Source organism: Selaginella moellendorffii, unplaced genomic scaffold (assembly GCF_000143415.4).
Source record: "Selaginella moellendorffii unplaced genomic scaffold, v1.0 SELMOscaffold_60, whole genome shotgun sequence".
Classification (NCBI taxonomy): domain Eukaryota; kingdom Viridiplantae; phylum Streptophyta; class Lycopodiopsida; order Selaginellales; family Selaginellaceae; genus Selaginella; species Selaginella moellendorffii.
In genome coordinates, this window is record NW_003314321.1 from 1,051,371 (window position 1) to 1,076,801 (window position 25,431).

Consider the following 25,431-nt stretch of genomic DNA (forward strand, 5'->3'; position numbering starts at 1 on the left):
TGTTACTCGACAATTCTTAGCCTCTGGTTGGGGGAGGGGATATGCGTGTCAGCCGGGATTCTTACTCTGGACCCATTCTCCTACAATGATTCCTTTTCTTCCATCATGGTGCCTTATATTCTCACCGATCAGCTTCTCTTTTCTTCGTTGAAAATGTCGATCGTAATGTAGCGTTGAGCGATTGCGACCGCGCTGAATCAATCCCGAGATTTGCCCCTCTGTCCGACTAGTATATTTTTAAGCTTGAGTTTGAAGCAGGCTTCTCTGCCATGTTCAACTGCAAAACATGCACACCTGAACTGGATCCAAAAGCAGAGGAAGACGAGGCATTGCTGTGGTACGCAGCAAAAGCTGTTCCCGGGCATTTCTTTTCCTCCGCCACCACATTTGTACTCCAAACTTGAATTAACGGACAAACTATGTCAGGCATTGGACGAAATGGTCGACTTGGACTTTCTCACTGTCTCCACCCTTCCAGAACAGTTCCCTCAGCCTATCTGCTCACAGTATCTCGTCACCAAGTAGTCATCCCCGTTCTGTGGCTCGCCACTGTAAAGAATAGGCAGCACACCGGCAACCTTCTTCTTAGTGAGCATGCCAAGAACAAAAAGCTCAGCGTCTAGTTGCGGGCAGACCTTCACTGCAACGCCTGTCAAGATCTGTCCCTGAACCAGATTTGCCTTGTAAACTCGAACCGACAAAGAGTCATGCTTGCGATCTTTGAGAGCAACGATTTTCAAATCCTGAAGATAACTCCAAAGATATGCGCCCGTGCATTCATGGAGGAGGACTGAATCCATACACAGTCCCGTCAGCCAGCAGGATTCCCACAAGAAGTGTTAGGCCAAATGATCCTTCCTTGAGAGCCCAAGGATATCTTTGCGTAAATATATACTGGTTCTTCCCGTTGACCATATCCAGCTTCTGGACCTGGATTTCCTGTCTACAGAGCAGCACTGCATACGCAAACGTCCTGCTCGATTGGGTCATCTTTATAACATCTAGCTTTGCTGTTGTTTCTCCCAAGCATTCCGTGTATAGCTTGGTTAACTCGTACTTGAGCGCCATAACAAAAGCCACCGACGACCACGATAGAGCGGCTGTGTCCGAAGTGCGGAAAGAATAGCTCGGTTTATCAGAAGAACCTGGAATACCAGACCTGCTCGTGTCCTGTGGTATGCAACCCCTCCGAAAAGTGGCATTTTCTTCACGGCTTCCCTGCTCCAAGATTTGAATTGCCAGCTGAACTTCTATCTCGTCGCCTTGAATATATTCGTAACCTACATTCTCCCAATGATATCTCTCACTTGCTGAGCCCTTATCATCCATCTCTTTGTCGCGAGTCCGAGCCTCTTCTAAAGCGAGATCAATCAAACTTTTCTGTCCAACTTTTTGGAGAAGATAAGTTGTTGCTGCCTCCACTTCCGGTGCATCCGTGAACTGACTTGTGATCTCCAAGGAGCCTCAAATGTTGTTGTAGGCATCGCTTTCTTTCTTTTTTTTTGCCGATCGCAGCATAAGACATCGTAGTCTTCTGACGCCTGGACAAAGCCTTTTCTATCGCCGCCTCAATTATGCGGTCGATGTCTATTAAGAAAAACGAAAATAACAAATCACGCAACGTACCACCACTTGCAAATCCTCCAGCGCGAGACCCGCGGATCACGATCGGGGTTTGCTCCGAGCGTCCGTCACCAAGCCCAGTAGACACCGCAAGTTGCCTGATTACCTCCAACTCCATGGCGCCCGGCACCAGAGCAAAATGGCCTAGACAAAATGTGGTAGGGTCCAGATGCCACGACCCAGCAACGCTGGCAATCGGGAAATCGCCCTTCAGCAACGGAAACAACAGCGATTCATCTCCCGCACCCAAATCCCCTCCCAATACGAACTACGTTGCACTGTGAACCTAAGAGGGTTTCTGTTATAGTGTTATCATCTTTTGCATGGTCTCTGTTCGCCAAAGCTTGTGCCCCACTGTGACAACGCTTGGAACTGCTTCCATCTGGTTTTGAATGTGGTTTCTCATGATTCCAAGAGGATTTTGAGACCACTACAATTACCAATCCAGGGAAGAATTAGATATGTGGTGGAGGTGTTTTTATCAGGATGTTTACAGGTCAAGTGGATGGAACCTGTACCCAATAATCCCAACACATGGAGAGGACATTTAGCAGTGGTTTGTTTTCCTACAGAAGTGTGGGAACTTCTTCACACAGTGGTTGGAAATATGTTTGGACAATGTTTCTGTCAAGAGAATATCATCTTGGAGAAAATTCATCACTGTTATGTCCAGTGAAATGGGTTTTGGAAAAAAAGACAGTCTGAGCGTTTGGCTGTTGGCTTGCTCATAGCACTCAAATATTAAACATCTATATCATAAACAAAATTTAGAGAATTATATGTTACCTTCGTTAAAATCCACAAAAACAAGATTCAGATCTTAGAAAATCATGTATGTTGAAACGAAGAATTGAAGAAGCTTTCACTCTTCATCAAAGCACTCGAGTAACAGGTGCAGGTGCTAGAACACTACACTTACTCTAGTCTGATTACTTCGAGAGGGGTTGAACCCAGAAGAGTGTCACCAACCTCCTGCAACTACATTTCCTGAAGCAAGAGCTCTTCGTTCCTAGATTACTACCTCAACTCTTGCAGTGTATAAAATGTATTGGAAATTATACAGTTGCAGTTTTCAGAACACCGGGATCAGTACTATGTGTAGCTCCACGCAAGCAATTCAAAAAGGAAGCCTCCAAGCAGCCTAACTAATTCTTGTTGCTGACATAAGCATTGTAGCAACGTTTGATTGTGGATTGCATGCAATGTTTGCCAACCACTGTCCCTGGAACGTGGTGTCTGAACAAAGCATTGAAAAAATCCTCAAAAACCCTTTTTCTATGGTTTGGTTTTGGCAAGTTGCTATGAATTATGTATGGACAGAAGTTCTTCAAATTGCTCTTCGTGCATGGAACGATATCTACACGGAACCAGTTAGCTGGAGTTTGTACTCTACTTCGTCCTGGCAGAATCGAACTATGACCAGTTCGGCTTCAACAAGCCCCAGTAGGGTAACAAAATAATGCGAACCTAACTTTTTTGATCCAGCAAACTCTGAAAGCTTCTTATATTTTCAGCCATGTGGCCTCAACCCATTCAGGATGCGTTCGGGAAACGGGCGATTCTGTCTCTTCACCATTGCATACTTAGTGCCAATTCATAGGCCTCAGTGAACGCAGTCATCTTGTTCTGTTCTGTATTTTAACACATCAACAACACTTTAAAACTACGATGGACTCACATATACTTTACTGTGCTTCCTACTCGCTCTTTCAAAACCATTATTTGTAAACATGCTTAATCTTGTTATAGTCTTACTGCACAATTTCTCGCTCTTCGTCCAATTTCATGATTTTTGCAGGAGGCACTGGCATGCAGCTGCAAGCCTCACGGAGCTTTCCCTCATTTGTCAATCCTAGCGCCTCTGCCGAAGGATTACCCTGCTGATCATCGCCTGGAAGAGCCTGAGGAACACCTCTTCTCGAACCAACAATTGATCTCCAGAGCTCCATGCCTGAGACTTCTTCCCTTTCAGAACCACCTTCTAGAACTGGCTTGACAGGCTTTGCAGCAGCCTTTCCCAGCGCCTTGCTAGCATTCCGAGCCAGCTGAGCAGTTTTAGGAGGAGCTGGGATGTTCGGCAGCACTGTGTTTCCAAAGAGCTTGATTGGCTTAACGGCCAGAGCTCGATCGTGCTGGAGCTGGCAGTCGATGGAGCAGTAAGTGGTGACACGAACTAATGGCTCATCATCGAAATTGAGGCCGCAGTAACATCCCTTGATCCCACGGGGAGACGGACAGCTCTTGAGGCGGATAAGATCTTCACCTTTTTTTTTGCTGCCGTCAACATGATCCACATTGTAAAACTGTGCGATATGCTCTCGAACAACCCTGGCTTCTTTATAGTGCCAGCGTAAGAGTAGAATACGTCCATTATCGCAATTATGATTAAACACTTCTGATTCACAGAGTACTGCACAACAACCAATGCAAAACGCTGACCGACGATCTGTGATGGATTGGCCGTGGCAGTGTTTTAAACACTTTGAGAAGAAATCTCTCTGCAAAAACGTCTCTAGCCATTCTGGAACCATTGCCCTAAGATTTTTTTATTCTATTTGTCCTTTATATATTCAAGTATACCCTTTAATCAGTTAATATACCTTTTAAATAAAAGGTAATGTATCTTATTAAAGGAATATTTGTTGTTTAGAGCTACATGAAGAACTTCATCGGTATTGATTCTCATATTCGTCTCTTCAAAAAAAGAATGCTTTCATGTTCCAAGCCACACACAATGTCCTGCATCAATAAATCATATAAACTAGTAAGCTTGTCTCGAGAAATTCACGCCTTACCTTTCCATTCTCGCAATCAACATCGAAAGAATTGATGGCGCAAGGCTCCGCGAGAAGCTCGGTAACATTGCCTGCACCAAGGATTTTTAAGCAAAGGCTTGCACGACAGAAAAAACGCTTACCTCCTTCAATGGTGGCTAGAACACCATCTTCCGAGCAAAACATAACTGGAGGGACCTTGCCAGAGTCCGACGAAGACGAAATCGTAGACGCATGGTCGTACTTGACTTCCCAGACCTCGCTCTCTACAATCGCCGATTTACTCGCAGAAACACCCGCTAGCTTCACGGCATCTCTTTGCCATCGAAGGTCCCAAGCGAAGATGGATCCTCCAGAGCCTCCGACCTTGACAATAAGAACTATTAAGGATCCAGAAAAAAATGAAACAAAACAAGCTAACACACCACGCAGAGATGCTTCCGAGAGGGATGGACGTCCAGAGAGTGAACGAATCCCGGTGAAGAACCGTCCCTGTGAAGCGAAAGTTTATAAGCGAAGGAAGGCAATGAGAGCTTTAGATCCCCCACCATTTCAAGCGGCATTGCGAGACAGGTCCACCCGGTTTACGAAGATCCCACCACTGCAATGGAGCTCCCACTCCGGCGGTCACGAACTCCATAGACGAAGCCCAATGCGCGGCAGAGAAGGAGATATGGCCATGACTGTCGTGAACACGCTTGGGAAGAAGCTCGGACTCGGAGATTTTCACTACGCTAATCTTTCCATCCTCCCCCACGGCCAAGCAGTCCCCGGAATCGTCCAGGACGTCCACAGCGCAGACGCTAGCCTCGTGCAAACCGGAAAGAACGAGAGGCTCCTTGTCTAGAAGCTCCGACGTAGTCACTTGCACGGCATCCACTGGTACCACTGTCACGGACCCCTCGATGCTGCCCGCCACCGCAAGGAAATTCTCCCCTTGCAATGCAGCGGTGGCGAGGGCCGAGACTCGTCCGGGCAGCTCCCACTCGCCTCGCAAATCCAGCCATGGCCTTCCCTCGGTGGAATCTTTGCTGCCCAGGGCATTAAGCTCTAGGCTAGGCTTGCCTGTCTCTGGATCAAACAGGGTTGACACCAGCATTCGGTCCCAGGCCGCCGCCGACGATGGCAGCCATCGCACCGAACCCACCGCGCGTCCCTGGGGAAGCCTCCATGACGCCATACCCTAATTAAACCCTAGCTAGTGTATATTCCTCATTTCAACATTTAAGCTGTGGCGGGAATCTAATATCCTAAAAAAAAACTATTATATATAATTATTACTATATAGTTTACTTTAAGTTTATTTAGATTTATTAATTATTTTTAAATCTTATATAACATTTTACTTTTGGAAACAATACTTATCATTTGTTAAATAATAACAAAAAATTACTTGTTCAAAAGTATTTAGCAGATAGTCTTTTTTAGGTGGGATGTAAATTCATTCTATGTCATTAGTGATAAGTTTTATTTATTAATAATATACATTTTCAATCCATTTGTAAAATGAAATAACTTTACATCATCACTGTTAAAGCTTAGTAAACCTAGTGATTAATAAATGGTTTTATATATTTAAAAGCCTTTTCCATATAAAACTTATTGTACATTGGTCTTTATAAAAATAATAATTAACATGTTTTCTTGTAAAATTCCTATATTCCATAAACATCACTTTCAAATTGAAGTGCTAGAATGTGAATTGCATCCATCCATTGTGAATTATATGGTATAATGCACATTATATTAATATAGTTGCTGATTATAAACATCACTACTAGAATAAATTGGTAAGCATTACATTTCCTTTCAACCCTTTTGTATTTTTCATGTTGATTGCATTTTTGAGGAGATTTTTTGGCAATGGTGATGAAACTCCACAATTTTATCTCAATTGAGAAAAACTTTATTTGATTCTTGAAAAATAACACATATCCCAATTGTTGCCTAGCCATATAGGCATATGACAACAATACCAATTCCAAGTTTATTGGCATTTCAACTTTAGTGGATGAAGTTATGTTGTGCCATGATTTACATAAACTTAATTCATTGTACTTTTAAAAGATTCATAAATTATTAATTCAAACCCCTTAATTTTAGTAAGTATTTAATGCACTATATCTAAAAGACAAAGATTTTAAGTGTTTAATGGATTATTTATACAATAGGTTCATCAGATGTTTAACTCTTAACTTTGCTATATAAGATATTCCTAAAATGGTCATTAATAAATATCATGTGGCTAAGAAGTAGTATGTTCGTGTTGAATGTCAAATATATCAATGAACAAAACTTGTAAGTTTCAACTTTCATCTTCTAGTGGTGTATATGAAATTGCCATATTAGTAAACAGGTTAGGTAGGTTTAGAGTAACACTCTATCATTTAATCCTTAAAAGTAAGCTTCCTCTTCAAGCACAAGAAACCACAGTTCAGAGGAATTTAGGAACAGGGACTCAAAGGCCTGAGTGAGTAGAGAGAGTTAGATTAGATATTCTATGGTCTCAGCGCACTCAGTAACTCCTTTCCTAGATTTTTATTTTGAAATAGCAATTAAAATAATATGTTTGCATTAAAATTAATACAAGATATTCTTGGGAGTAATGTTTAGAATATAGATATTAATCACATATGAAAATATATGATTTTAAGATCTAGAATCATTATTATAAAAACTAAAACCTTAGTGGTGAAGATACCTTTTAATAAATGTATTTGCTGCTATGCTCCTTTCAAAACACTATTCGTGGGAAAAAAGTTGATGTAGAAAAGAAAGAATATTCTATTGTCTGACAAAACGTGTTATATTCCTACGATTGGACAGAGTAACCACGAGGGTTTTCAGATACGTGGCATTGAAAGAACCATTCGGTTTGATCACACAGATCATGGCGGCGATCTCTTCCGAGGCGTTCCCGAGGCTCGGCGTTGCGAACGCATGCCCATCGCCGTCCCGCGAGCGCGCCAGCGCGCATTTCCTCCACAGCGGCCCCTCCATCAGGTCAATTGCCACTGCTACTAGGTTGTCTCTGGGTGCCAGGCACAGATTGCAGGCTTTGGCGTCGGATGGGAACGACGAATGGGGCGAGGGTGCCGCTGAGAAGAAGGGTGCCGCGAGCAAGGCAGGGAATGGAGTAGGAACTGCGGTGGCCGACGAGAAAGAGAAGGATGGCGATACAGAGGGGCTTAAGAAGGCGCTGCTGGATTCTTTGTATGGAACAGAGCGAGGTCTTAAAGCTAGCAGCGAGACTAGAGCCGAGGTGAATGAGCTCATCACTCAGCTAGAAGCTAAGAATCCAACTCCAGCTCCGACCGAAGCATTGGCCGTGCTCAATGGCAAATGGATCCTCGCGTAAGTCCTTTCAGTTCTTCCTCTTTTCTCTCTCTCTTTGCTCTTGCTTCTTGGTCGACTAAGATTTCATCTCATTCTAGATACACTTCTTTCTCGGAGCTCTTTCCTCTCTTAGCAGCGGGAACTTTGCCGCTGGTAAAAGTTGGAGAGATCTCCCAGACTGTTGATTCCAACGCACTGACAGTCCAAAATTCTGTGAGTTTTGTGGGTCCTTTGGCAACCACATCGTTTAGCGCATCAGCTTCGTTCGAAGTCAGGAGTCCAAAGCGCGTGCAAGTAAGATCATTGTTTCTTAGTGTTCGTGATTTGTCTGGTTTGGTTAGACCTTGACGAGCAACAGAGATACACTTCTGCTTGGGAAGCCACTCAGCAGAAGCCACAATAGATTGCTCAAGAGAGAGTGTAGCGTTTAGAAGCTATAACTAGCTTAGAAAACTTGGAGCCTGGTTTTCTTCTACGCTGCATACATGCTTCCTAGCTAACAAGTTCTTCCTCTTTAACGCAGATTAAATTCGAGGAAGGAGTGATTGGAACACCGCAGCTCACAGATTCCGTTGAACTCCCCGACACCGTGGACTTCATGGGACGTAAAATCGATCTCACACCAGCTCAAAACGCTCTTCGTCCCCTGCAAGACGCTGCGAACTCGGTGGCGCGCACACTCTCAGGTCAGCCACCTCTTAAGTTTTCGATACCAGGCAACAAAGCCCAGTCGTGGCTGCTCACCACTTACTTGGACGAGGACCTGCGAATCTCCCGTGGCGATGGAGGGGGTGTCTTCTTGCTCGTCAAGGAAGGCAGCCCCTTGATACCATCGTCGTGGTAATTTTTTCTACTCAAAAGCTTACAATCAATATAAGGTTTTGGTTTCAGAGAGAACAGAAGAGTTGCTTTTCCTTCCAAGAGGTACTAGACAGTTTTTCCTCTCGGCACTGAAAGCTCCTCGCTGATCGTCTAGCTCGACTGATCAGTCCTCTGCCGGGTACCGATCTTGATTATAGGAAGGAAGAGCTGGAGGATCCTCGTCTGGAACGAACCTCTTCCAATACCAGTGCCTCCTCCAAACGCTGGTCATCTCCTCGATGGGAACACTCTTGGTCTCGGGAAGAAAGAAGTAGACGAAGAGGGACATGACCAACACCCAAGCTGCGAAGAACAAGAAGATCCCGTACGTCATGTGGCATAGCATTGTGAGGAAAGCTTGCGCAATGACGAAGGTGAAGAGGAAGTTGACAGCCACATTGATTCCCTGGCCGACGGACCGCGTCTCCAGTGTGAAGATCTCGCTGGGAATGAGCCATCCCAGCGGCCCCCATGACCATGCAAAGGATGAGACGTAGATGCAAATCACGATCACGACGATCACGGCAAAAGGTTTGGACAACGGTGTAATGATCGCAAAGATCAACCCAATCGCCACCTATGATCGTGCAAAGAGTTTTAGTCGATCGATCAAGAGAGAAAAACAATCAATCCATCTCTCACCTGGGTGAAGAACATTTGGACTCCAGCTTCCAGGAAGAGCGCGCGGCGGCCCCACTTATCAACGAAGGTGATAGCGACGAGCGTGGCCATGACGTTCACAGCGCCAGTGATCACGGCTGAGTAGAGCGACGCATCGGTGCCAAATCCAAGCTTCTGGAAGAGCACCGGGGCGTAGAACATGATCGCATTGATCCCCGTGAACTGCTGGAAGAATGGGATCATGGTCGCCATGACGAGCTGGGGGCGATTCTTTCTCTGGAAGATGGCCTTGAAAGGGTTTGTCACTGCGAGCTCGCTTGCCTCTTTGATATCTTCGTACTCGGCATCCACCTCCTCGGTCCCGCGGATCTTCGTGAGGAGGCGGCGAGCCTCCTCGTAACGCCCACGCTCGATCAAACTATTTGGAGTCTCGGGCAAGAAAAATCCGCCCATGGTCATGAGGATGGCTGGTACTCCGGCGAGACCAAGGGAGAGGCGCCAGCCCCAATCCTGGATTTGGAGGGAGCCATAGTTGATGAGACTCGCGCAGAGGATCCCCATAGTGATGGCGAGCTGAAACATGATGTTGAGCGCTCCCCGGATCTTTGCCGGCGCCATCTCTGATAGATAGAGCGGCACTGCCTGGACAGAGCATTCGAGGAATCAAATCTTTTTTTCTTGCGAACCGATCATCCACTCACCTGATTGCCAAAGCCAAGGCCGATGCCATGCATGATTCGTCCCAAGATGAGCATGGCTAGATTTTGAGCGGCACCACTGAGCACGGCACCGACGAGGGAACAGAGGCCTCCACAGAGGATCGATAGCCGCCGCCCATAAATCTTCGTGACGTGAGAGGCCAGCAAGCTGGCCGTGATGCCCGCGAGATAGAGCGAGGACGTGAAGATGGTGAGTCGCTGATCGTCATTCTGGCAGTAGTAGAATGGAGAGTCGTCGTCACGGCTGTGGAAATTGAATTTCTTCAAGAATGCGGGCATGGATGTCATACCACCTGTGATCAAACGAAGGAAATTCGCGATAGATCGATGACAAATCTGGTCTTGCCTGAGATTCCCACTTCGTAGCCAAAGATCAAGCCTCCACACGAGGCCACAATGCAAGCGAGGATCACGTAAGACGTTGTCCGTCCCTTGTAGAGCTGGGCTCTCAAGCCGCCGCCATTCGCCACTCCACGAATTTTCCTTCCGGCCATAGATTCCAAAGAGGGATCTCCCAGCTCGATCGATCGGCGGCTTGATCATGGCACTAGTCTTCGCGTAGAATTGAATGCGTCTTTGTCTCGCCGTGACCACGGCGGCGAATTCTTGAGTGTTGGTCTTGGCCGTAAAGTTGAGAGTGATAGATTTTTACATTTTTTGGTCTTCATCCTACTTAGTTCTATAGTTCTTGCTCAATGAGCTTTAGTTTGTCATCTCTACGCCCATCTTGCTTTCATCATCCTGCTTGTATGGGATAACCGGAGGATCTTGGTCCGGGACAATCCTCCTCCAAAACCAGTGCTTTCTCCACACACCCATCATCTCCTCGATTGGAACGTTCTTGGTCTCGGGTATGAACCAGAAGACGAAGACTGACATGATCGCCACCCAGGCCGCGAAGAACAGGAAGATCCCGAACTTCATATGGCACATCATGCTGAGGAACGCCTGCGCGATGACGAAGGTGAAGAAGAGATTAACTGCCACCGTGATCGCTTGCCCGGCCGATCGCGTCTCCAGTGGGAAAATCTCGCTGGGAACAAGCCAGCCCAAGGGTCCCCAAGACCAGGCAAAGGCAGAGACGTAGCAGCATATCACGATCACGACGATCACAGCGTAAACTTTGTCCAGCTCCTTGGTTCCTCCAAACTTGACGCCCAAGATCACCGCCACCACCACCTATGGATTTAGAATGGAAGAGTGAGAACTTCGATCTAGAGAAGAATGCTGCTTACCTGTGAGACGAACATTTGGACTCCAGCTTGCAAGAAGAAGAAGCGGCGGCCCAACCGATCGACAAGCGCGATCGAGACGAGGGTAGCCACGACATTGACAGCGCCGGTGATCACGGCCGAGTAGAGCGATGCGTCGCTGCCAAATCCGATCGTCTGGAAGAGGACCGGGGCATAGAACATGATAGCGTTGATCCCCGTGAACTGCTGGAAGAATGGGATTAACGTCGCCAAGATGAGCTGGGGACGACTCCTCCGCTCGAAAATATTCTTCAAGGGGCTAGCGATGGCAGCCGCGAGATCGCTCGCCTCTTTGATATCTTCATACTCGGCATCCACTTCCTCGGTGCCGCGGATCTTGACGAGGAGGCGGCGGCCTTCGTCGCAGCGTCCACGTTCGATCAAACTGTTTGGAGTCTCGGGCAAGAAAAGACCACCCACGCTCATGAGAATGGCTGGTACTCCGGCGAGACCAAGCGAGAGGCGCCATCCCCAGCCAGGAATCTTAGCGGTGCCATAGTTGATAAGATTCGCGCACAGGATTCCAATCGTGATGGCGAGCTGGAACATGATGTTTAGAGCGCCACGGATCTTCGCCGGTGCCATCTCTGAGAGATAGACTGGCACTGCCTGGAAAAGAAAGAAAGAAGGATATGATCAAAACGTTGTCTTTGGTGGTTGTATATGATCCATCGGTTACCTGGTTGCCAAAACCCACGCCAACACCCAGCATGATCCGGCCTAGGATGAGCATGACCAGATTGGCGGCAGCGCCATTGAGCACTGCGCCAACCAAGAAGCTGAGACCTCCGCAAATGATGGATGGGCGGCGTCCATACTTCTTGGTGACATGCGAGGCGAGGAAGCTCGCAACCAGGCCCGCGAGATAGAGCGAGGATGTGAAGGCCTGGAGCTTCTGGTTGTCATACTTGCAGTAATCGGAATCGCCATTGGCGGCAAGGTCCTTGTGCCTCTTGACACCCGGGAAGAACTTCTCCAGGAAATCGTCCATGGACGTCACACCACCTGGATGGATCATACGAGCAAAGTTTAGAGCCGGAGAGGACGAGAAAACCACCATGATGATCGCGCAAACTTACCTGAGATGCCCACATCGTAGCCAAAGATCAAGCCTCCGCTGGCAGCCACAATGCACGCCAAGATCACATACTTGGTCGTGTGGCCGCGGTAGAGATCCGCCCTCGCGCTGCCACCGCTCGCGACTCCACCGCCTACCGCCATGGATCAATCGAAAAATGCTTGGACTTCCAAGAGAAGACGGAGAGACGAGAGCAAAGCTAGGTTATTGAATGATCGGCAGTGGAAAAGCTGGCCATTTATATCTGAATTCCATGGATTTGGATAGGATCACATCCACATTAAGGCTGAGATTTTTTTAGAAGCTGGACATATCCGTTGACACGACTCGCGTGATTCGTACGAACGAATCAGCATCTTTGCGTGGGTCAGCGAACCACGTTGACTTGGGCGAGAAATATTTTCATATCAATGTCGTCGCCACTCCCGCCACCTTTTTCTGTTGATAGACCCTTGTACGAAACAGCATAAGATATTACACAAGATAGCAGTAACATTTTAACTCGTTCCGTCGTCACGATCTTTGTCTTTGGGCTTGATCGTCTCTAGCGGTTGAACAGGCTGAGGAGCCAAGCTAGATCCGCCCACAAATTTGCTCCAAAACCAGTGCCTCCTCCACGCATGAATCATCTCCTCGATGGGAACATTCTTGGTCTCGGGCAGCAAGAAGTAGATGAAGATGGTCATGACGGTCACCAGCGCCGCGAAGAGCAGGAAGATTCCATACTTGAGATGGCAGAGCAGCCACAAAAACGCCTGCGCGATCAGAAACGTGAACAAGAGATTGACCGACACCGTGATGCTCTGCCCCGCTGATCGCGTCTCGAGCGGGAAAATCTCGCTGGGGACGAGCCATCCAAGCGGCCCCCACGACCACCCAAACGCCGCCACAAACGTGCAAATGAGCGTCACTACTGTGACGGAGTAGGGCTTGGACAGCTGCTTGGATCCCCCGAATTTCTCCTTCAAGATCACGCCAATGGTCGTCTGCCAAGGAACCACAACCACGATGATCATCCAAGTTAAAATTTAGGGTTCTTGAGCAACTTACCTGGCAGACGATCATTTGAATGCCGCCTTCCAGGAAGAGGAATCTGCGACCCCAGCGGTCCACCAGAGCGATGGAGACGAGCGTGGCGAGCGTGATCACTGCGCCGGTCATGACAGCCGAGTAGAGCGCGGCGTTATCCCCGAATCCCAGGCTCTGGAACAGCACGGGCGCGTAGAAAAGGATGGAATTGATGCCCGTGAGCTGCTGGAACGCCGGGATGAAGATGGCCATGACCAGCTGGGGGCGATTCCTCTTCTTGAGGATGTTGCGGAAGGGGTGCTTGACGGCATTGGCGGTCTCGCTGGCCTCGATCAGGTCCTCCATCTCCGCGTCCACGTCCTTGGTGCCGCGGATCTTCTCCAGGATGTTTCGCCCTTGGTCGATCAGTCCCCTCTCCACCAGGCTGTTGGGGGTCTCCGGGAGGAAGAGAGCTCCCACTGTCATGACCAATGCCGGCGCCCCTGCCAATCCCAGTGACAATCGCCAGCCCCAGGGATGGAGCTTCTGGGTGAAGAAATTGATCACGTTGGCTACCAGGATCCCGATGGTGGTGGCGAGCTGGAACAGTAGATTCATGCTTCCTCGCATCCTCGCCGGCGCCATCTCGGACAAGTAGAGAGGAACTGCCTGGAATCAAGATTCAAATGGGTCGATCGATGGAGCAAAATCGGGGAGAACCCATCGCGATCGAGCTTACTTGGTTGCCGAATCCAATGCCCACGCCCAGCATGATCCGCCCCAGGATGAGCATTTCCAGATTCTCGGCGCCGGCGTTGAGCGCCGCCCCGATGAGGAAGCTAATGCCGCCGATGAGGATCGAGGGGCGGCGGCCATAGCGCCGGGTGGTGAAGGAGGCGGCGAATGTGGACGTGAGGCCCGCGATGTAGAGCGAGGATGTGAAGGCCGTGAGCTTCTGGTTGTCATACTTGCAGTAGTCGTCCTCGCGGATGAGCCCCAGTTTCTTGCGATACACCACCGGGAAGAATTTGATGAGGAAATCGTTCATGGAGGTCACTCCTCCTGCCAAATTGCCAGCGCTCCCATGAGATCCGATTCCAACTCCACCTCGAAAACGTATGACCGATCGATCTTACCCGAGATCCCGATGTCGTAGCCAAAGATTGATCCTCCAGTCGCAGCGATGATACACGCGAAGACCACGTAACTGGTCATTCGGCCCTTGTACTCGGCGGCTCTGGATCCGGGAGCGAGCATTTGGACTCCTCCGCCCGCCATAGCTCCCACTCTCCCAGATCGAATCCAAAGTGTTTTGGGAAGCTCCTATTTATTTGGCAAGTCCCAGCAAAGGGCTTCTATTATTTACCGAGCTTATCTCGGATCGATCCATTCCAGCGCGACCAAAAAATTTTCTTTCTCACTTCTTGGTCAACATTTTCTAGCGTTGATGATGCTTGCCTTTGTCGTGTCCGACGACCTATACATCGTCAATGCCCTGTCAGAGGAAATCGAAGTGGACGGGATTCGAAACTGGGACCTTGAAACAAAATATTTTCTCCTCTCGTGGAGTTCTAGGGTTTTAGGAAGGAATGTCGTCGTCGCTGCTCGCGCTCGCCAGGGCGATCGGCGATCTCCTCGCCGGGCGAGATTGCGCCGTGGACGATGTCGTGGCGGCTCTCGGCGTGCTGCGATCGGTCGTCTTCGGCGATCGTCAAGGTTCGTTTGGCTGATCTCTTCACTGGATTATACATCGCAATGCTGCTTGTGTTCAACAGAGTCTTCCAAGATTGGAGATATCGCTCAGGTATGATATCCCGAAGATATCTCTGCGGTATTATAGTGATATTTTTCGTCATATAGCTTGCAGATCTTTGCAAGCAACGAGGACAAGGAGAAAATGTGCTTCACGAGCCAGAATGTTTTGGAATCGTGGCCAAGTTTCTTCTTTACAGTAAGTTGCTGCCTCATTCTCATTCTCGGCAGGGAAATGCTGACTTCGCTTCTTCAAGAGGTGGCACCCGACTGGATCGCCTGTCTCACGGAGAGTGAAAGAAGCTCGCTCTTTGATGATTTTTTCCTGGCGGGCCGTCCAAGCGAAGTGCTCATGGCTCTGGTGCCGGCACTTGGTACGGAACATTCTCTCGAAAGCGAGTTTGATAACGTTCTGTGCATCCAAGCCGAACGGTAAAAAGCTCGAAACCTTGAGGCCTGACAACTTGGGAGAACTTTCAGGCTATTGATCAAGTGTTTTGTGGAGAATCCAGGAGTGCGTAACATAGCGGAGGAGTTTGCTGAGGCTGGACAGCCGTCGCTTCAATGCATCACACAAGTTGCGCAGCTTGTTTCATCTGTTCCTGACAGGGTGCGTCCAAAGGCTCCTGCGAGTCTTCACAGCCCGTATCCTTGAAACATTGGTGTTGTTGTTTTGTCTACGTTACGAATTCTTAACTCGAGCCACAGATCATTTCTCAGCTCCGTGGTGTCCCAAATTCTTTCGGCTGCCAAGGAGGGCTGGGATGGTTCAACCGACAGCCTCGCCAAGGGGAAGTTTCTGTTTATAGGGGAGCTTTTTAACAAGCTTTGCAGGCGTGGTCACGCTGGTAAGACTCACTTTGGACAATTATTGTCGACTGTCTTAGCTTTTGCAGATGTTGTGGCTGCGAAATTTGTTTCCGAGTTATCACACTTTGTTCAAACGTTGAAAACAGTTCCCAAGGAGATCACATGCTGGCAAGGGGTAGTTTTGTCCATGAAAGACTTCTATGCTCTCGAGCGGATGGCGGAAGCTGTATTGTACAGACTAAACGACTGTTATGTGACAGAACAAGATGCTTACTTTACACTCCACTCGTTATTCGGTGACCCGCTTTCGCACGCAAGTGTGAGGTAAGCTACGATTTTCTTGCACCAGGTTTTGGAACTGAAGGTTTCTATTGCGCGTGCAGAAATATTTTCACTGACAGGTTTTTACTTTGGAAAGTGTTTCCTTTGCGTATTTTGAATTGCATACTGTCGTTCTCAGTGCTCTGCAAGCACGGCGAGGAAAAGAACATTCAGAAAGATATCGCAAGATCTCTAGCAGAATCTTGGGCAGAAAAAAATTACATCCAGTCTGCATCGAACGACCGCCAAGCATGTATGTTTTTCTAGCTTCAGTCTCGTCTTTGTATTGACAAACCACTATCAGATGTGACCGCGGCTCTAGGTATCTCCATCAAAGCGATGACTAAAGAGGAGATTTCAGGAACTGACAGTCTTCTAAAATTTATTCTTGACGGTGTTAGTAGTAAGTAAACACTACATAGCCTTTCATTGTTTGGTGTTTCTCACGGTGCTCTTCTATAGGAAGGCTGGACAGTCCATTTCCACCAATTCGCCGGATGGCAAAACAAATTGCTCTCGTATATTCTATCGTGATCAATCCAGATAACCCTCTACTTCTAGACGACGAAGACAATATCGAGGATCTTCAAAACTGGGATGTTCCAGATTATTCGGGAAAGAAGGCTTTGGCTGATGCGCCTGAAGCAGGGAACGATGGTATTGCGAGGCAGGTGAAGGCCAAAACTACAGTGGAAGTGGATGATCCGGATGCTGTAGTAGATCTGGCAAACCTTGGCGGGAACGAAGAATCGGACAGCGAAAGTGAGGCTTCTCTCAAGCCATATGACATGTCTGACGACGAGGCCGATCTTGACAAAGCAAAGTTCCCATCACAGCTGAGTAGCTGTGCTGCGAGCCTGAGAAAAGGAGACGATCCGGATGCAGTAAGTGTTCTGGTTTCTATGCTGCTTGTTTTAGCTGATATACAACTTGCAGATCGAAAGAGCTCTGGATGTGTGTGAGAACTTCGTCAGGCTAATGCCTGACGAACTCGAGAACTCGGCGGCAGATTTGGTCCAAGCATTAGTATATGTGCGTTGTAGCGCCGCGGATGATACGGTGGAAGTCAGACGGCATCGTGCACTTGTGGCTTTGCTGGTCTGTGCACCACTGACCAGTGCAGGTGTTCTAACAAAAGAGCTCTACTCAGTTCACGTTGACATGAGCCAACGGCTTATGATCCTGGATGTTTTAGCGGGCAAGTATTTGCTTATGCAAGTGTTTATCCTGATGTCATTACTTTTTTCCAGATGCAGCGCAAGAGCTTGCGAATGGCGCGGAGCCTAAGGAAGTCACTCGAGCGGCAGGGCCTTGGAAAGAGGTTTCGCGTCCGTTGTCGGGAGGTTCTTTGCTATCGTGGGGACCGACGTACGAGAGGGAACTCCCACCGCGGCCCGGACAAGAAGAGCTTGGGAAATCTCGCCGGTGGGGTAAACGGTCGCTTGAGCTCCAAGTGGAAAGGTTGAAGACAGGAGGAGGCGAGTCTTGTAGTTATAAAAGAAACAGATTTGCTCCGGTTGCTACAGCGTTCATGCTGCCGATAATGCGAGATTACGACAAGAAAAGAAGTGGGCTCGACATAATGGGGACAGACTTCATTATCCTTGCGAGACTTATAATGATGCTGGGTGTTTGCATGCAGTGTCTGTCTCTCCAGCCGGATGCACCGGCGTTAGGTGCCGGGCTTATTGAAGTGTTGAGATCTCGGTACGTTTTTGTTTTTTCTTTTGCCACTTGCAGCAACTTAGTTTATCTGTGTCTTCTTTTCAGGCCCATCTTCAAGCATCCGGAACCTTATGTGAGAAGAGCAGTACTCTTTGCTGCTTCCCGTGTCTTGGTAGCACTTAGTCCTTCACATGTAGCCGCACTGGATGCTTCTCTTACCGAAGGTCTGGAGTGGATCCGCGAATGGTCTCTTGAAGTTGCCTCTCATGATCCAGATCCCGACTGTGCCAAGGTACCTGAACTTTTCTCAGACGCATTTGATTGAAGCCATCTTGCGTCTGCGTGTTTTTAGATGGCCGTCGCGTGCCTTCACATCCATTCTGAAGTGGCCTTTCAGACATCAAGATTGCTTGGGCCATCGGGACCACCTTCGATGTTCCCCCTGTGATTGCTATGGTTTGGATACTAAAGGTGACATACAGCGACACAGTGATTGTCTCAAGCAAAGGATTTTATCTCAACCCGTATCAACGTGTAACTGTTCCTGGTTTTCAACCAAGGCTTGGAGATGAAAGATTATTGGCAAGACCAGGTATTTGGCATTTTGGACAGCATTTTGGACAGATGCTTATATTGTTTTTATAGATTACAGAGAGTTTGCGGCTCGTTCAAGCGAAGTGAGTTCGGCGTGCTCTGAACTTGGTTGTCCGTCTCGATGAGCTGTCCCTCCGTGTTCCCGTCGCTGCAGACCCGGATGTTTTTTTAGAGCAAGCTTGAGTGTTCTGGCAAACAAACGAACACTTAATTTATCAAGGTATGGTATTTTCATCCGAATCCTGTGAAAGATTCTGGTGCGAATCAAAAAGCTATAGCATATTATTCACGACGTGGGGGAAGTGTGAGTGGACATTGCGAGAATTCCAGTCTTTCTCACATTTGAGAAGCTCCAGTGACAACATACCAAACCCAACCTTTCTGTGCTGGAGAAGAGACACTTTATATATGTTTTTGGAAAAATATGCAAGCGTTGGCTTGTCAACAGCCCCATCAGCTGGGTACTTTCAAAGGTCACGTTTTAAATTCTCCCCACTGGTATGTTTTACTTGACACATAGATCCAACAGGACAAGATTCTTCTATTCCAAACGCACAACGATTTATATGACGTCCTTTCCCGGCATGGTTAAAACCATGGCGCGTCGATCAATCAACGTCCATGCAACACCGACATGTGTTTATAGAAAAAGGTGGCGGCATTCCATCCCTGGAGGCACACGGTCGTTCAATCCTAGGGAATTGTACACGCTAGTGCCCAATTTCGATCGTCCTTGCAGGATTAATCTATCCGGCACGCCACAAAGGACAATGTTAGTGTATTCGCGATTTAATCACGAGGCAACAACCGGTCCCTCAATGGTGCTGATTGAACTAAAAGTAAATCATCCCGACGTGTTTCTTCCGGGTAATACTCTCTCTCTCTCTCTCTCTCTCTCTCTCTCGGGCCTACACACAGGGCAGTAGCTGCCATTGGAACAGATTATTCCATGCGTGTGTGAGTGCTGCTCTTCCCTTAAATAACTTGGTGTTTTGCTGTCCCTGCTGCATAAAATCCCCTCCCTCTCTTCTAGTTGTGCGTGTGCTTGCGTGTACGTTTTTTTCACTTCGGGGCGATCCATGGGGAGCCAATCCTCTGCAAAGCCAAAGCTTCGCAAAGGACTGTGGTCTCCAGAGGAGGATGAGAAATTGGTGAGGTACATTACAAAGTATGGCCACAAATGCTGGAGCATCGTACCGAAACACGCAGGTGAGTATTCGTACCTCAATTTCAAGTTCTCGCGAGCTCACAATTCTTGGTGGCATTGTCACAGGCCTCCAAAGATGTGGGAAGAGCTGCAGGCTGAGATGGATCAACTATCTCCGGCCCGACTTGAAAAGGGGCCACTTTTCGCAACAGGAAGAAGAGTTGATCGTCAAGCTACACGCAGTGCTTGGGAACAGGTGTGTGCTCGAGCGAGCTGGAATTCGATTTGGTGTGGAAATGTAGCACTGGATTGATGCTGAATTGTTTACATACAGGTGGGCGCAAATTGCGACGCAGCTCCCGGGTCGAACAGACAACGAGATTAAAAACTTTTGGAACTCGTGCCTGCGGAAGAAGCTACGTCAAGTTGGTATCGACCCACACACTCACAAGCCAATGGCAGCCGGCCCCGACAGCGTCGCCCGATCGTCCGAGGAACTGGGAGAAGTAATTGGAGTCTCGGGTCACTCGCTCCACAACAATCACGTCAAGGATAATGGTTTCCGGTTTAGGCAGTCTCTGCAGCAACACAACGAAGAGGAAGAGACCAGCTTCTCACTTTCAATGCTGCCGATCACGCTCAGCCCCCACCAGCAGCAGCAGCATTGCGACGCAGGCATGAATTTCGTTCCAGCGACACTGGCATTCCACCACCAAGCTCAAGCTCACCACCACCACCACCACCAAGCTCAAGTTCAAGCTCAAGCTCAAGAGCAGCAAACGGCAGCGTCGTCCGTGTTCCCATTCTGGATCGATAACAGCAGCAGCAACAACAGCAGCTCCAACTCTCCATCGTCGTGCTCCGAGACGACGGACTCGTGGAGCTGCTTCTCGGACGGGATCTTCTCCCCCACCGGAACCGGAGGGAGCGTTTTCAAGTCGTGGTGTTTCTTAGATTCCTCCATTCTCGACACCAAGATCGACGCTGCGTCATGGCAGCAGCAAAGCAGCAAGTCACTGGCACACTTTTATGACGACGAGCCCACCGATTCCGACCCCATCTCCGCAGTCTTAGATCAGATGTGATGTTTGCTTCTCCTCTTCTCGTCCCCTCCTCTCTCTATATTTTTTAAGGCACAGAGCTCCTCCTCCTCTGTTGTCACACACACGTCCGCGTCTGCCAAAAAAGCTGGATGCCACGGATCGAGGTGGGGCTTGGCGAGTCGGTTGGCATTTACTCCCTAGTTGCTCGTGGCCTAATACTTCACCATTCTGTATATAGTTGAAGAGAGCGTTGAGTGTTCTCTGGTTGATGCTGACCCCGCAATATTCCACATCGTCCCAAAACGAATCTAACAAGCTGGAGTGGAGAGGGCCGTGCGTTGTGGACGAACGGGGTCCAATGGCTTGGCTTGACTGTGTCCATTTGAATAAAAGAAGGCCATTTGCTGTTGCTGCTGTCTGTCCCTGCTTTGCTTGGTCGTTGCCGATAATGCCAAGAGAGTTCGGCGCGTAGGAAGTGGAACTCGCCGTCTTCAAATGCCACGAGCCTGAAACTTTGCGTTTTTTCCTTCTCCAGTGCTCAACAACCTTTGATACCCTGCTAGCTATAAGGCCATCCGTTCAGGCATTCCCTTCCTCCACGTCGTACAGTACTCCTGACCACCTAGCTACCCGAGCTGGGCCCCCAAAAGAAGTGTCATCGCGACGCAGACAGCCCGCTTCACTTGTTCTTTGGTCTGAAACTTTCTCGTATGGAAGACACCGGCGGGAGTGACGGTAAGGCCTGGAGCGTCAGCTTCCTCCCGTTCTTAAGCACCGGAGGTAACTTGGTCGTGGTCGTGGTAGCGGTGGCGCCAACCTGTGGTGGTGTAACCCGCTTCTTCTTGGGTGAGCTTGTCACGGTTGCCGACTGAACCTCGGATGGATCCAGGAGGAAATCTGGGAAGTCGTCTTCTTCCTCTGCCGAAACTGTGTCTAGCGTCTTGCTTTGCAAAGAATGTGTCCCCGGTGGCAGTGTGCGGCCCCTGGACGAAACTGTCAGCACCGACGTGTAGCCTTGACTCGCAGTGGTCCTGCTCGGCTGCCTCTGGCAGGGCGTCCTTGAGGCACTAAACTCAGGAGAAATATCGCCATCGTATCTCTCGTGCAGCGGGGTGGTCAGAGTGTAAAAATTGGACGATGACTTGGAACATGCTGACGCTCCAGTCTGCGGGGCGGGCGATTCAATGTCTCGTCCCGCTGCCCGGCTGTAAAAAGCATCGCATCGCGGTAAGGTGGGGAAACAAAATGATCGAGGTTAAACTTTGCAATGCTTACCACGCTCGGGGCGTTCTGAAAAAACCATCGTCGCCACTGCCAAGCTCCACCTCCTGCCTTGAAGCCTCTGATGTACTTACTTGCAGCTCCGGTGAACCTGTCAAGTGCCAGCATTAACAGTGGCAATACACACGACAGAAAATCATCACCTTGCTTTGCACCAAATGTGTTTTTGCATCCACGGCACTTGCATGCATCAGAACAACCGACCTCGGACTTCAAGTAGTAGAAACTGCCGTCAGTATAGGAATCCAGATCAAGCAGAGAAGTCAGCGAACCTGGAAGCATTCGCAGTACTTTTTCAAGCACAGGGACTTTTTGCAGTTGCATCCGCGCTTGTGCTTGGACGTAGCAGCGGGAATGGCTGCAGCGGCAGGAGCTTCATGCTGATACACATACAAAGATAAGTGAATTACTCGATACAAATGCTTGACATACACGTACTACTTCGGCTGGAGAGATCACTCTTGGAGCGAATGCCAGCGGATTTCGGCTTTGAATCAACTGACGAGTCTCACTAACAACATCTTCGTGTTCCTGCCGGTTGGAGCAATTGCCACATGCGCAAGAATCCAGGCAGTACGATCCACTAGCAAAGCACTCACAGTATCTGTGCACCAAACACGCATGCACTCCTTTCAGAGGCCAGAAATAAAAACGAAGAAAAGATGAAAAAAATTAACGTACAGCTTGAGGCACTTCGATTTCTTGCAGCTGCAGCGCTTGCAATTCGGATCAAGAGCACTGGATCTCCTGCAGTTAATGCTTAGTGAAAAGCCAAGAGAGAGAGAGAGAGAGAGCGAGAGAGTTAACTGTCCAAGTTACCTTCTCTTTTTGGGTTTCACCACGGCATGTTTGTCATCTCCATCGTCTGGATCTGGATCCATAAGCAACCGCTTCCGTCCAGATTGCTTTGTTTTAACTTCCTCATGAAAAACGAACGACAAGTCTTCGACCGCGGAAGTCCCCCACGACTGGACGCACTCGTCGCCTTGTCCGCTGTCCGCAGCGTTGTGTTCCTTGTTATCCGTTTCGCCAGAATTGTCTAGTACCGACATGACCGGCTCCGATCCAGCCGAGCAAGCTGAGGAGGCGGGCACGTCTCGAGAACCATTCGTCTGACACTGCTGCTGCTGCTGCTGCGTGACACGCACACTTGGCTTTGTCGTTGTGAAGCCACCCAGGCTATTGAGGTGTAGCCCAATCCCGCAAGGCATGCGCGAGCGTACTGCCACCGAGCTCTTGGGTGCAATGCTCGGAGTTTGCGGTTCTTTCCCAACTTCGGCATCAAATTCTAGGCAGCGTTGCGACATCGCCAGCTCTGCATCCAAGCAGTTTACACGAAAGTTGTCAGTAAAAGTACTACCAAAAACTAGAACACGTTTTATCATTTGTTTCCCTCTCATTCTCCAAAGATATACAAATGTGATAGCTAACAATCCTCCTCTCTTCTTCTCTCCACGAGATATCCTAGAATCGATCCAAACAGGAGCAAGAAGGAGCAGCATACCTCGAGTCGAGTTGTTTTGTACAATGCGCGCCCAAGAAGAGTGTAGTCTATCAAATGTTACAAATGCGACAAGAATCAGTGGAAACGCTCCACTGCCATGGACGCAGCGCCCTAATCTCTGACCTAATGCGCGCTCGCTGCGAGCAAGAAGCACGCCATGGATGGAACGAAGCTGCGAGAATGCGCGAGCGCTGCGCTGCGCGGCCTTCTCTCCTCTTCTTTGCCCTCGCTAGGGTTAAAATAAACTCTCCCTAGCGAGCGAGCAACAAGAATGCCATGGTATACACATGCCATTCCCATGCATATATGTCCTGTGAAGATTCACATCAGGTTATCTGGCCAATGCGCGCCCGCCACGTGGAAAAAGCGCGTCCACGCTGGCAGATCTAGGTCTCGAAATTAGGGTTTTTGCAATCGCGCGCGAGGGAAGATGATGGATCGAGTGAAGGGCGTGTTCAAGCCCAGGCCGACGCCGCAGGAGCAGCTGCGCGAGTGGCAGCGCCGCCTCCGCCAGGAAGCTCGCAACGTTGAACGCCAGGTCAGGGGTACGATCCCTCGTCTTCTAGGGTTTTTCCCCCGCATTCTTGCTGCGATTGGCTGAATTGCGTGAGAATTTGGTTTCTAGATATCCAGCGCGAAGAGAAGAACGTACAGAAATCCATTCGAGAGGCTGTGCGACGAAATGACACTGGATCTGCCAAGGCAAGGCCGCATTTTCACTTTTTCCTTGTCTAGGTTCTTATATTCTTTCGGTGTCGGGTGACAGTTTCTTGCCAAAGAAATCGTGAGATCGAGAAAGGTGATCGATCGCCTGTACGAGAACAGAGCTCAGCTCAATTCAATCTCGATGCATCTGGGAGAGAGTGTTGGTAAGTTCTTCCGCATGGTTTCGTGTTTGCTAAAATTCTTTGGCCATTCGCAGCAACGGCAAAAGCCGTCGGGCACCTAGCCAAAAGTGCCGAGGTTCTCAAGATGGTAAACAATCTTATGAAAGCACCCGAGATCTCGAGAACCATGATGGAGCTCCAAAAAGAAATGCTCAAGGTCTGTATTTGGATATTTTGTTCTTTCTTTTTCATGGCATGACATCAAAGTTTGTTTTTTTTTTTTTTTTGGGTCAGGCCGGAGTAATCGAAGAGATTGTGAATGACGCTGTAGATAGTGCTATCGATACAGAAGATATGGAAGACGAGATTGACGAGGAGGTGGACAAGGTCCTTTCAGAAGTTGCTGGAGAGACAATCTCTCAGCTGCCAGCAACAACAAAAAGAGAAAAGATGAAACAGCCTGCTGATGCCGAGGCTGCTCCACCACAGGTAAGAGCAACTTTCCGTGCTTTTTTTGTGGAAAAAAAAAAAACGTTGGATCTCTTTCGTTTTAAAAACGATTTCCGATCTGATTTGCAGCAACAGGCCGTAGCAGAAGGTGACGATGAGGCAGAGCTGGAAGCTTTGAGGGCCAGGCTCGCTGACGTGAGGTCGTAACTTGCAAGTGTATGATAAAAGTTTGCCATTGCGACTTGGCAAAGGCTGTGTATAGCTACATTCTCTTCTAGAGAGCCTACAGGTATTTTTGGAGCTCTTGATTTCTCATTCACTCTCTGCGTTTTCTTCTCTTTTTCTATTCGTTTCGACGAGACGTTCATTGTGGGACCACGGAAGCTGGAACCTCCTAACGCATTCAATCGTAAGGTACTCGACACTCTCAACTTGGATCCACTCAAAGGCTCGACCGGGCGAAGCAAATCCAGAAAAGAAAACTGCGGAGAGCATGTGGTAAACACATGCGAGCGAGTATGGTCGGTGGCAGCGAAGTTGTTTAAGAACAGAGGAGAGACTCTTGCAGGATTTTCTTAAGACTGGATTTTCTTAAGACTGGAGACTGAAGATCAAACGAGAAAGGGACTTAAAATTCGTTGTTTGCGAAGAACCAGTCGCGTCGTCACACGCGCTTTGTTATAACTTGAGTTGGACGGGCACGAAGAAACTGCGAAGACGAAGAAGACACAGAGATTTTGGTTGGTTGTTTGTGGGACTGTTGT

The 25,431-nt window shown here is 48.6% G+C and overlaps 9 protein-coding genes across 11 annotated transcripts; 4 read left to right on the forward strand and 5 right to left on the reverse strand.

Annotated features, from left to right (window-relative positions):
• Positions 1 to 4,205: 4,205 nt before the first annotated feature.
• LOC9644730 (nuclear pore complex protein NUP43) lies at positions 4,206 to 5,580 on the reverse strand. The gene is made up of 5 exons (XM_024689076.1): positions 4,946 to 5,580; positions 4,823 to 4,889; positions 4,541 to 4,763; positions 4,419 to 4,489; positions 4,206 to 4,362 (listed from the first exon to the last, which is right to left on the reverse strand). The coding sequence occupies exons 1-5, from the start codon at positions 5,575 to 5,577 to the stop codon at positions 4,306 to 4,308; spliced, it is 1,050 nt and encodes a 349-aa protein (XP_024544844.1). The 5' UTR covers positions 5,578 to 5,580; the 3' UTR covers positions 4,206 to 4,305.
• Positions 5,581 to 7,239: 1,659 nt separating this feature from the next.
• On the forward strand, positions 7,240 to 8,630 carry LOC9644731 (probable plastid-lipid-associated protein 2, chloroplastic). Its single transcript, XM_002983901.2, has 3 exons — positions 7,240 to 7,751; positions 7,832 to 8,027; positions 8,257 to 8,630. Exons 1-3 carry the CDS (start codon positions 7,288 to 7,290, stop codon positions 8,575 to 8,577), a joined length of 981 nt encoding a protein of 326 aa, XP_002983947.1. The 5' UTR covers positions 7,240 to 7,287; the 3' UTR covers positions 8,578 to 8,630.
• LOC112351356 (sugar transport protein MST4-like) lies at positions 8,596 to 10,461 on the reverse strand. The gene is made up of 4 exons (XM_024689075.1): positions 10,281 to 10,461; positions 9,917 to 10,227; positions 9,237 to 9,857; positions 8,596 to 9,171 (listed from the first exon to the last, which is right to left on the reverse strand). Exons 1-4 carry the CDS (start codon positions 10,426 to 10,428, stop codon positions 8,719 to 8,721), a joined length of 1,533 nt encoding a protein of 510 aa, XP_024544843.1. The 5' UTR covers positions 10,429 to 10,461; the 3' UTR covers positions 8,596 to 8,718.
• A 175-nt stretch (positions 10,462 to 10,636) lies between these two features.
• Positions 10,637 to 12,408, reverse strand: LOC112351342 (sugar transport protein 7-like). Its single transcript, XM_024689020.1, has 4 exons — positions 12,267 to 12,408; positions 11,867 to 12,192; positions 11,170 to 11,796; positions 10,637 to 11,113 (listed from the first exon to the last, which is right to left on the reverse strand). Exons 1-4 carry the CDS (start codon positions 12,406 to 12,408, stop codon positions 10,637 to 10,639), a joined length of 1,572 nt encoding a protein of 523 aa, XP_024544788.1.
• A 133-nt stretch (positions 12,409 to 12,541) lies between these two features.
• On the reverse strand, positions 12,542 to 14,650 carry LOC9644529 (sugar transport protein 7). Its single transcript, XM_024689123.1, has 4 exons — positions 14,410 to 14,650; positions 14,013 to 14,335; positions 13,316 to 13,942; positions 12,542 to 13,251 (listed from the first exon to the last, which is right to left on the reverse strand). The coding sequence occupies exons 1-4, from the start codon at positions 14,549 to 14,551 to the stop codon at positions 12,763 to 12,765; spliced, it is 1,581 nt and encodes a 526-aa protein (XP_024544891.1). The 5' UTR covers positions 14,552 to 14,650; the 3' UTR covers positions 12,542 to 12,762.
• A 212-nt stretch (positions 14,651 to 14,862) lies between these two features.
• On the forward strand, positions 14,863 to 18,704 carry LOC9644862 (telomere length regulation protein TEL2 homolog). The gene is made up of 15 exons (XM_024689021.1): positions 14,863 to 14,989; positions 15,049 to 15,077; positions 15,134 to 15,224; positions 15,283 to 15,457; positions 15,506 to 15,670; positions 15,734 to 15,873; positions 15,922 to 16,159; positions 16,219 to 16,409; positions 16,461 to 16,559; positions 16,619 to 17,040; positions 17,093 to 17,354; positions 17,407 to 17,863; positions 17,927 to 18,113; positions 18,174 to 18,413; positions 18,467 to 18,704. The coding sequence occupies exons 1-14, from the start codon at positions 14,863 to 14,865 to the stop codon at positions 18,267 to 18,269; spliced, it is 2,679 nt and encodes an 892-aa protein (XP_024544789.1). The 3' UTR covers positions 18,270 to 18,413; positions 18,467 to 18,704.
• Positions 18,705 to 19,494: 790 nt separating this feature from the next.
• On the forward strand, positions 19,495 to 20,647 carry LOC112351343 (myb-related protein Hv33-like). Its single transcript, XM_024689022.1, has 4 exons — positions 19,495 to 19,571; positions 19,689 to 19,818; positions 19,919 to 20,237; positions 20,517 to 20,647. Exons 1-4 carry the CDS (start codon positions 19,495 to 19,497, stop codon positions 20,645 to 20,647), a joined length of 657 nt encoding a protein of 218 aa, XP_024544790.1.
• Positions 20,648 to 21,107: 460 nt separating this feature from the next.
• LOC9644530 (protein tesmin/TSO1-like CXC 2) lies at positions 21,108 to 23,654 on the reverse strand. Of its 2 annotated transcripts, none has more exons than XM_024689048.1 (8): positions 23,391 to 23,654; positions 22,706 to 23,201; positions 22,568 to 22,633; positions 22,325 to 22,490; positions 22,159 to 22,266; positions 22,030 to 22,096; positions 21,881 to 21,977; positions 21,108 to 21,810 (listed from the first exon to the last, which is right to left on the reverse strand). In XM_024689048.1, the coding sequence occupies exons 2-8, from the start codon at positions 23,191 to 23,193 to the stop codon at positions 21,285 to 21,287; spliced, it is 1,518 nt and encodes a 505-aa protein (XP_024544816.1). In that variant the 5' UTR covers positions 23,194 to 23,201; positions 23,391 to 23,654; the 3' UTR covers positions 21,108 to 21,284. The 2 variants fall into 2 exon arrangements, with proteins under 2 accessions (XP_024544816.1, XP_024544815.1); XM_024689047.1 differs by having other exon boundaries at positions 22,319 to 22,490.
• A 115-nt stretch (positions 23,655 to 23,769) lies between these two features.
• Positions 23,770 to 25,348, forward strand: LOC9644863 (vacuolar protein sorting-associated protein 24 homolog 1). Of its 2 annotated transcripts, none has more exons than XM_024689149.1 (6): positions 23,770 to 23,935; positions 24,016 to 24,092; positions 24,157 to 24,259; positions 24,313 to 24,434; positions 24,512 to 24,706; positions 24,797 to 25,348. In XM_024689149.1, the coding sequence occupies exons 1-6, from the start codon at positions 23,821 to 23,823 to the stop codon at positions 24,872 to 24,874; spliced, it is 690 nt and encodes a 229-aa protein (XP_024544917.1). In that variant the 5' UTR covers positions 23,770 to 23,820; the 3' UTR covers positions 24,875 to 25,348. The 2 variants fall into 2 exon arrangements, with proteins under 2 accessions (XP_024544917.1, XP_024544918.1); XM_024689150.1 differs by having other exon boundaries at positions 23,773 to 23,928.
• The last annotated feature ends 83 nt before the right edge of the window (positions 25,349 to 25,431 follow it).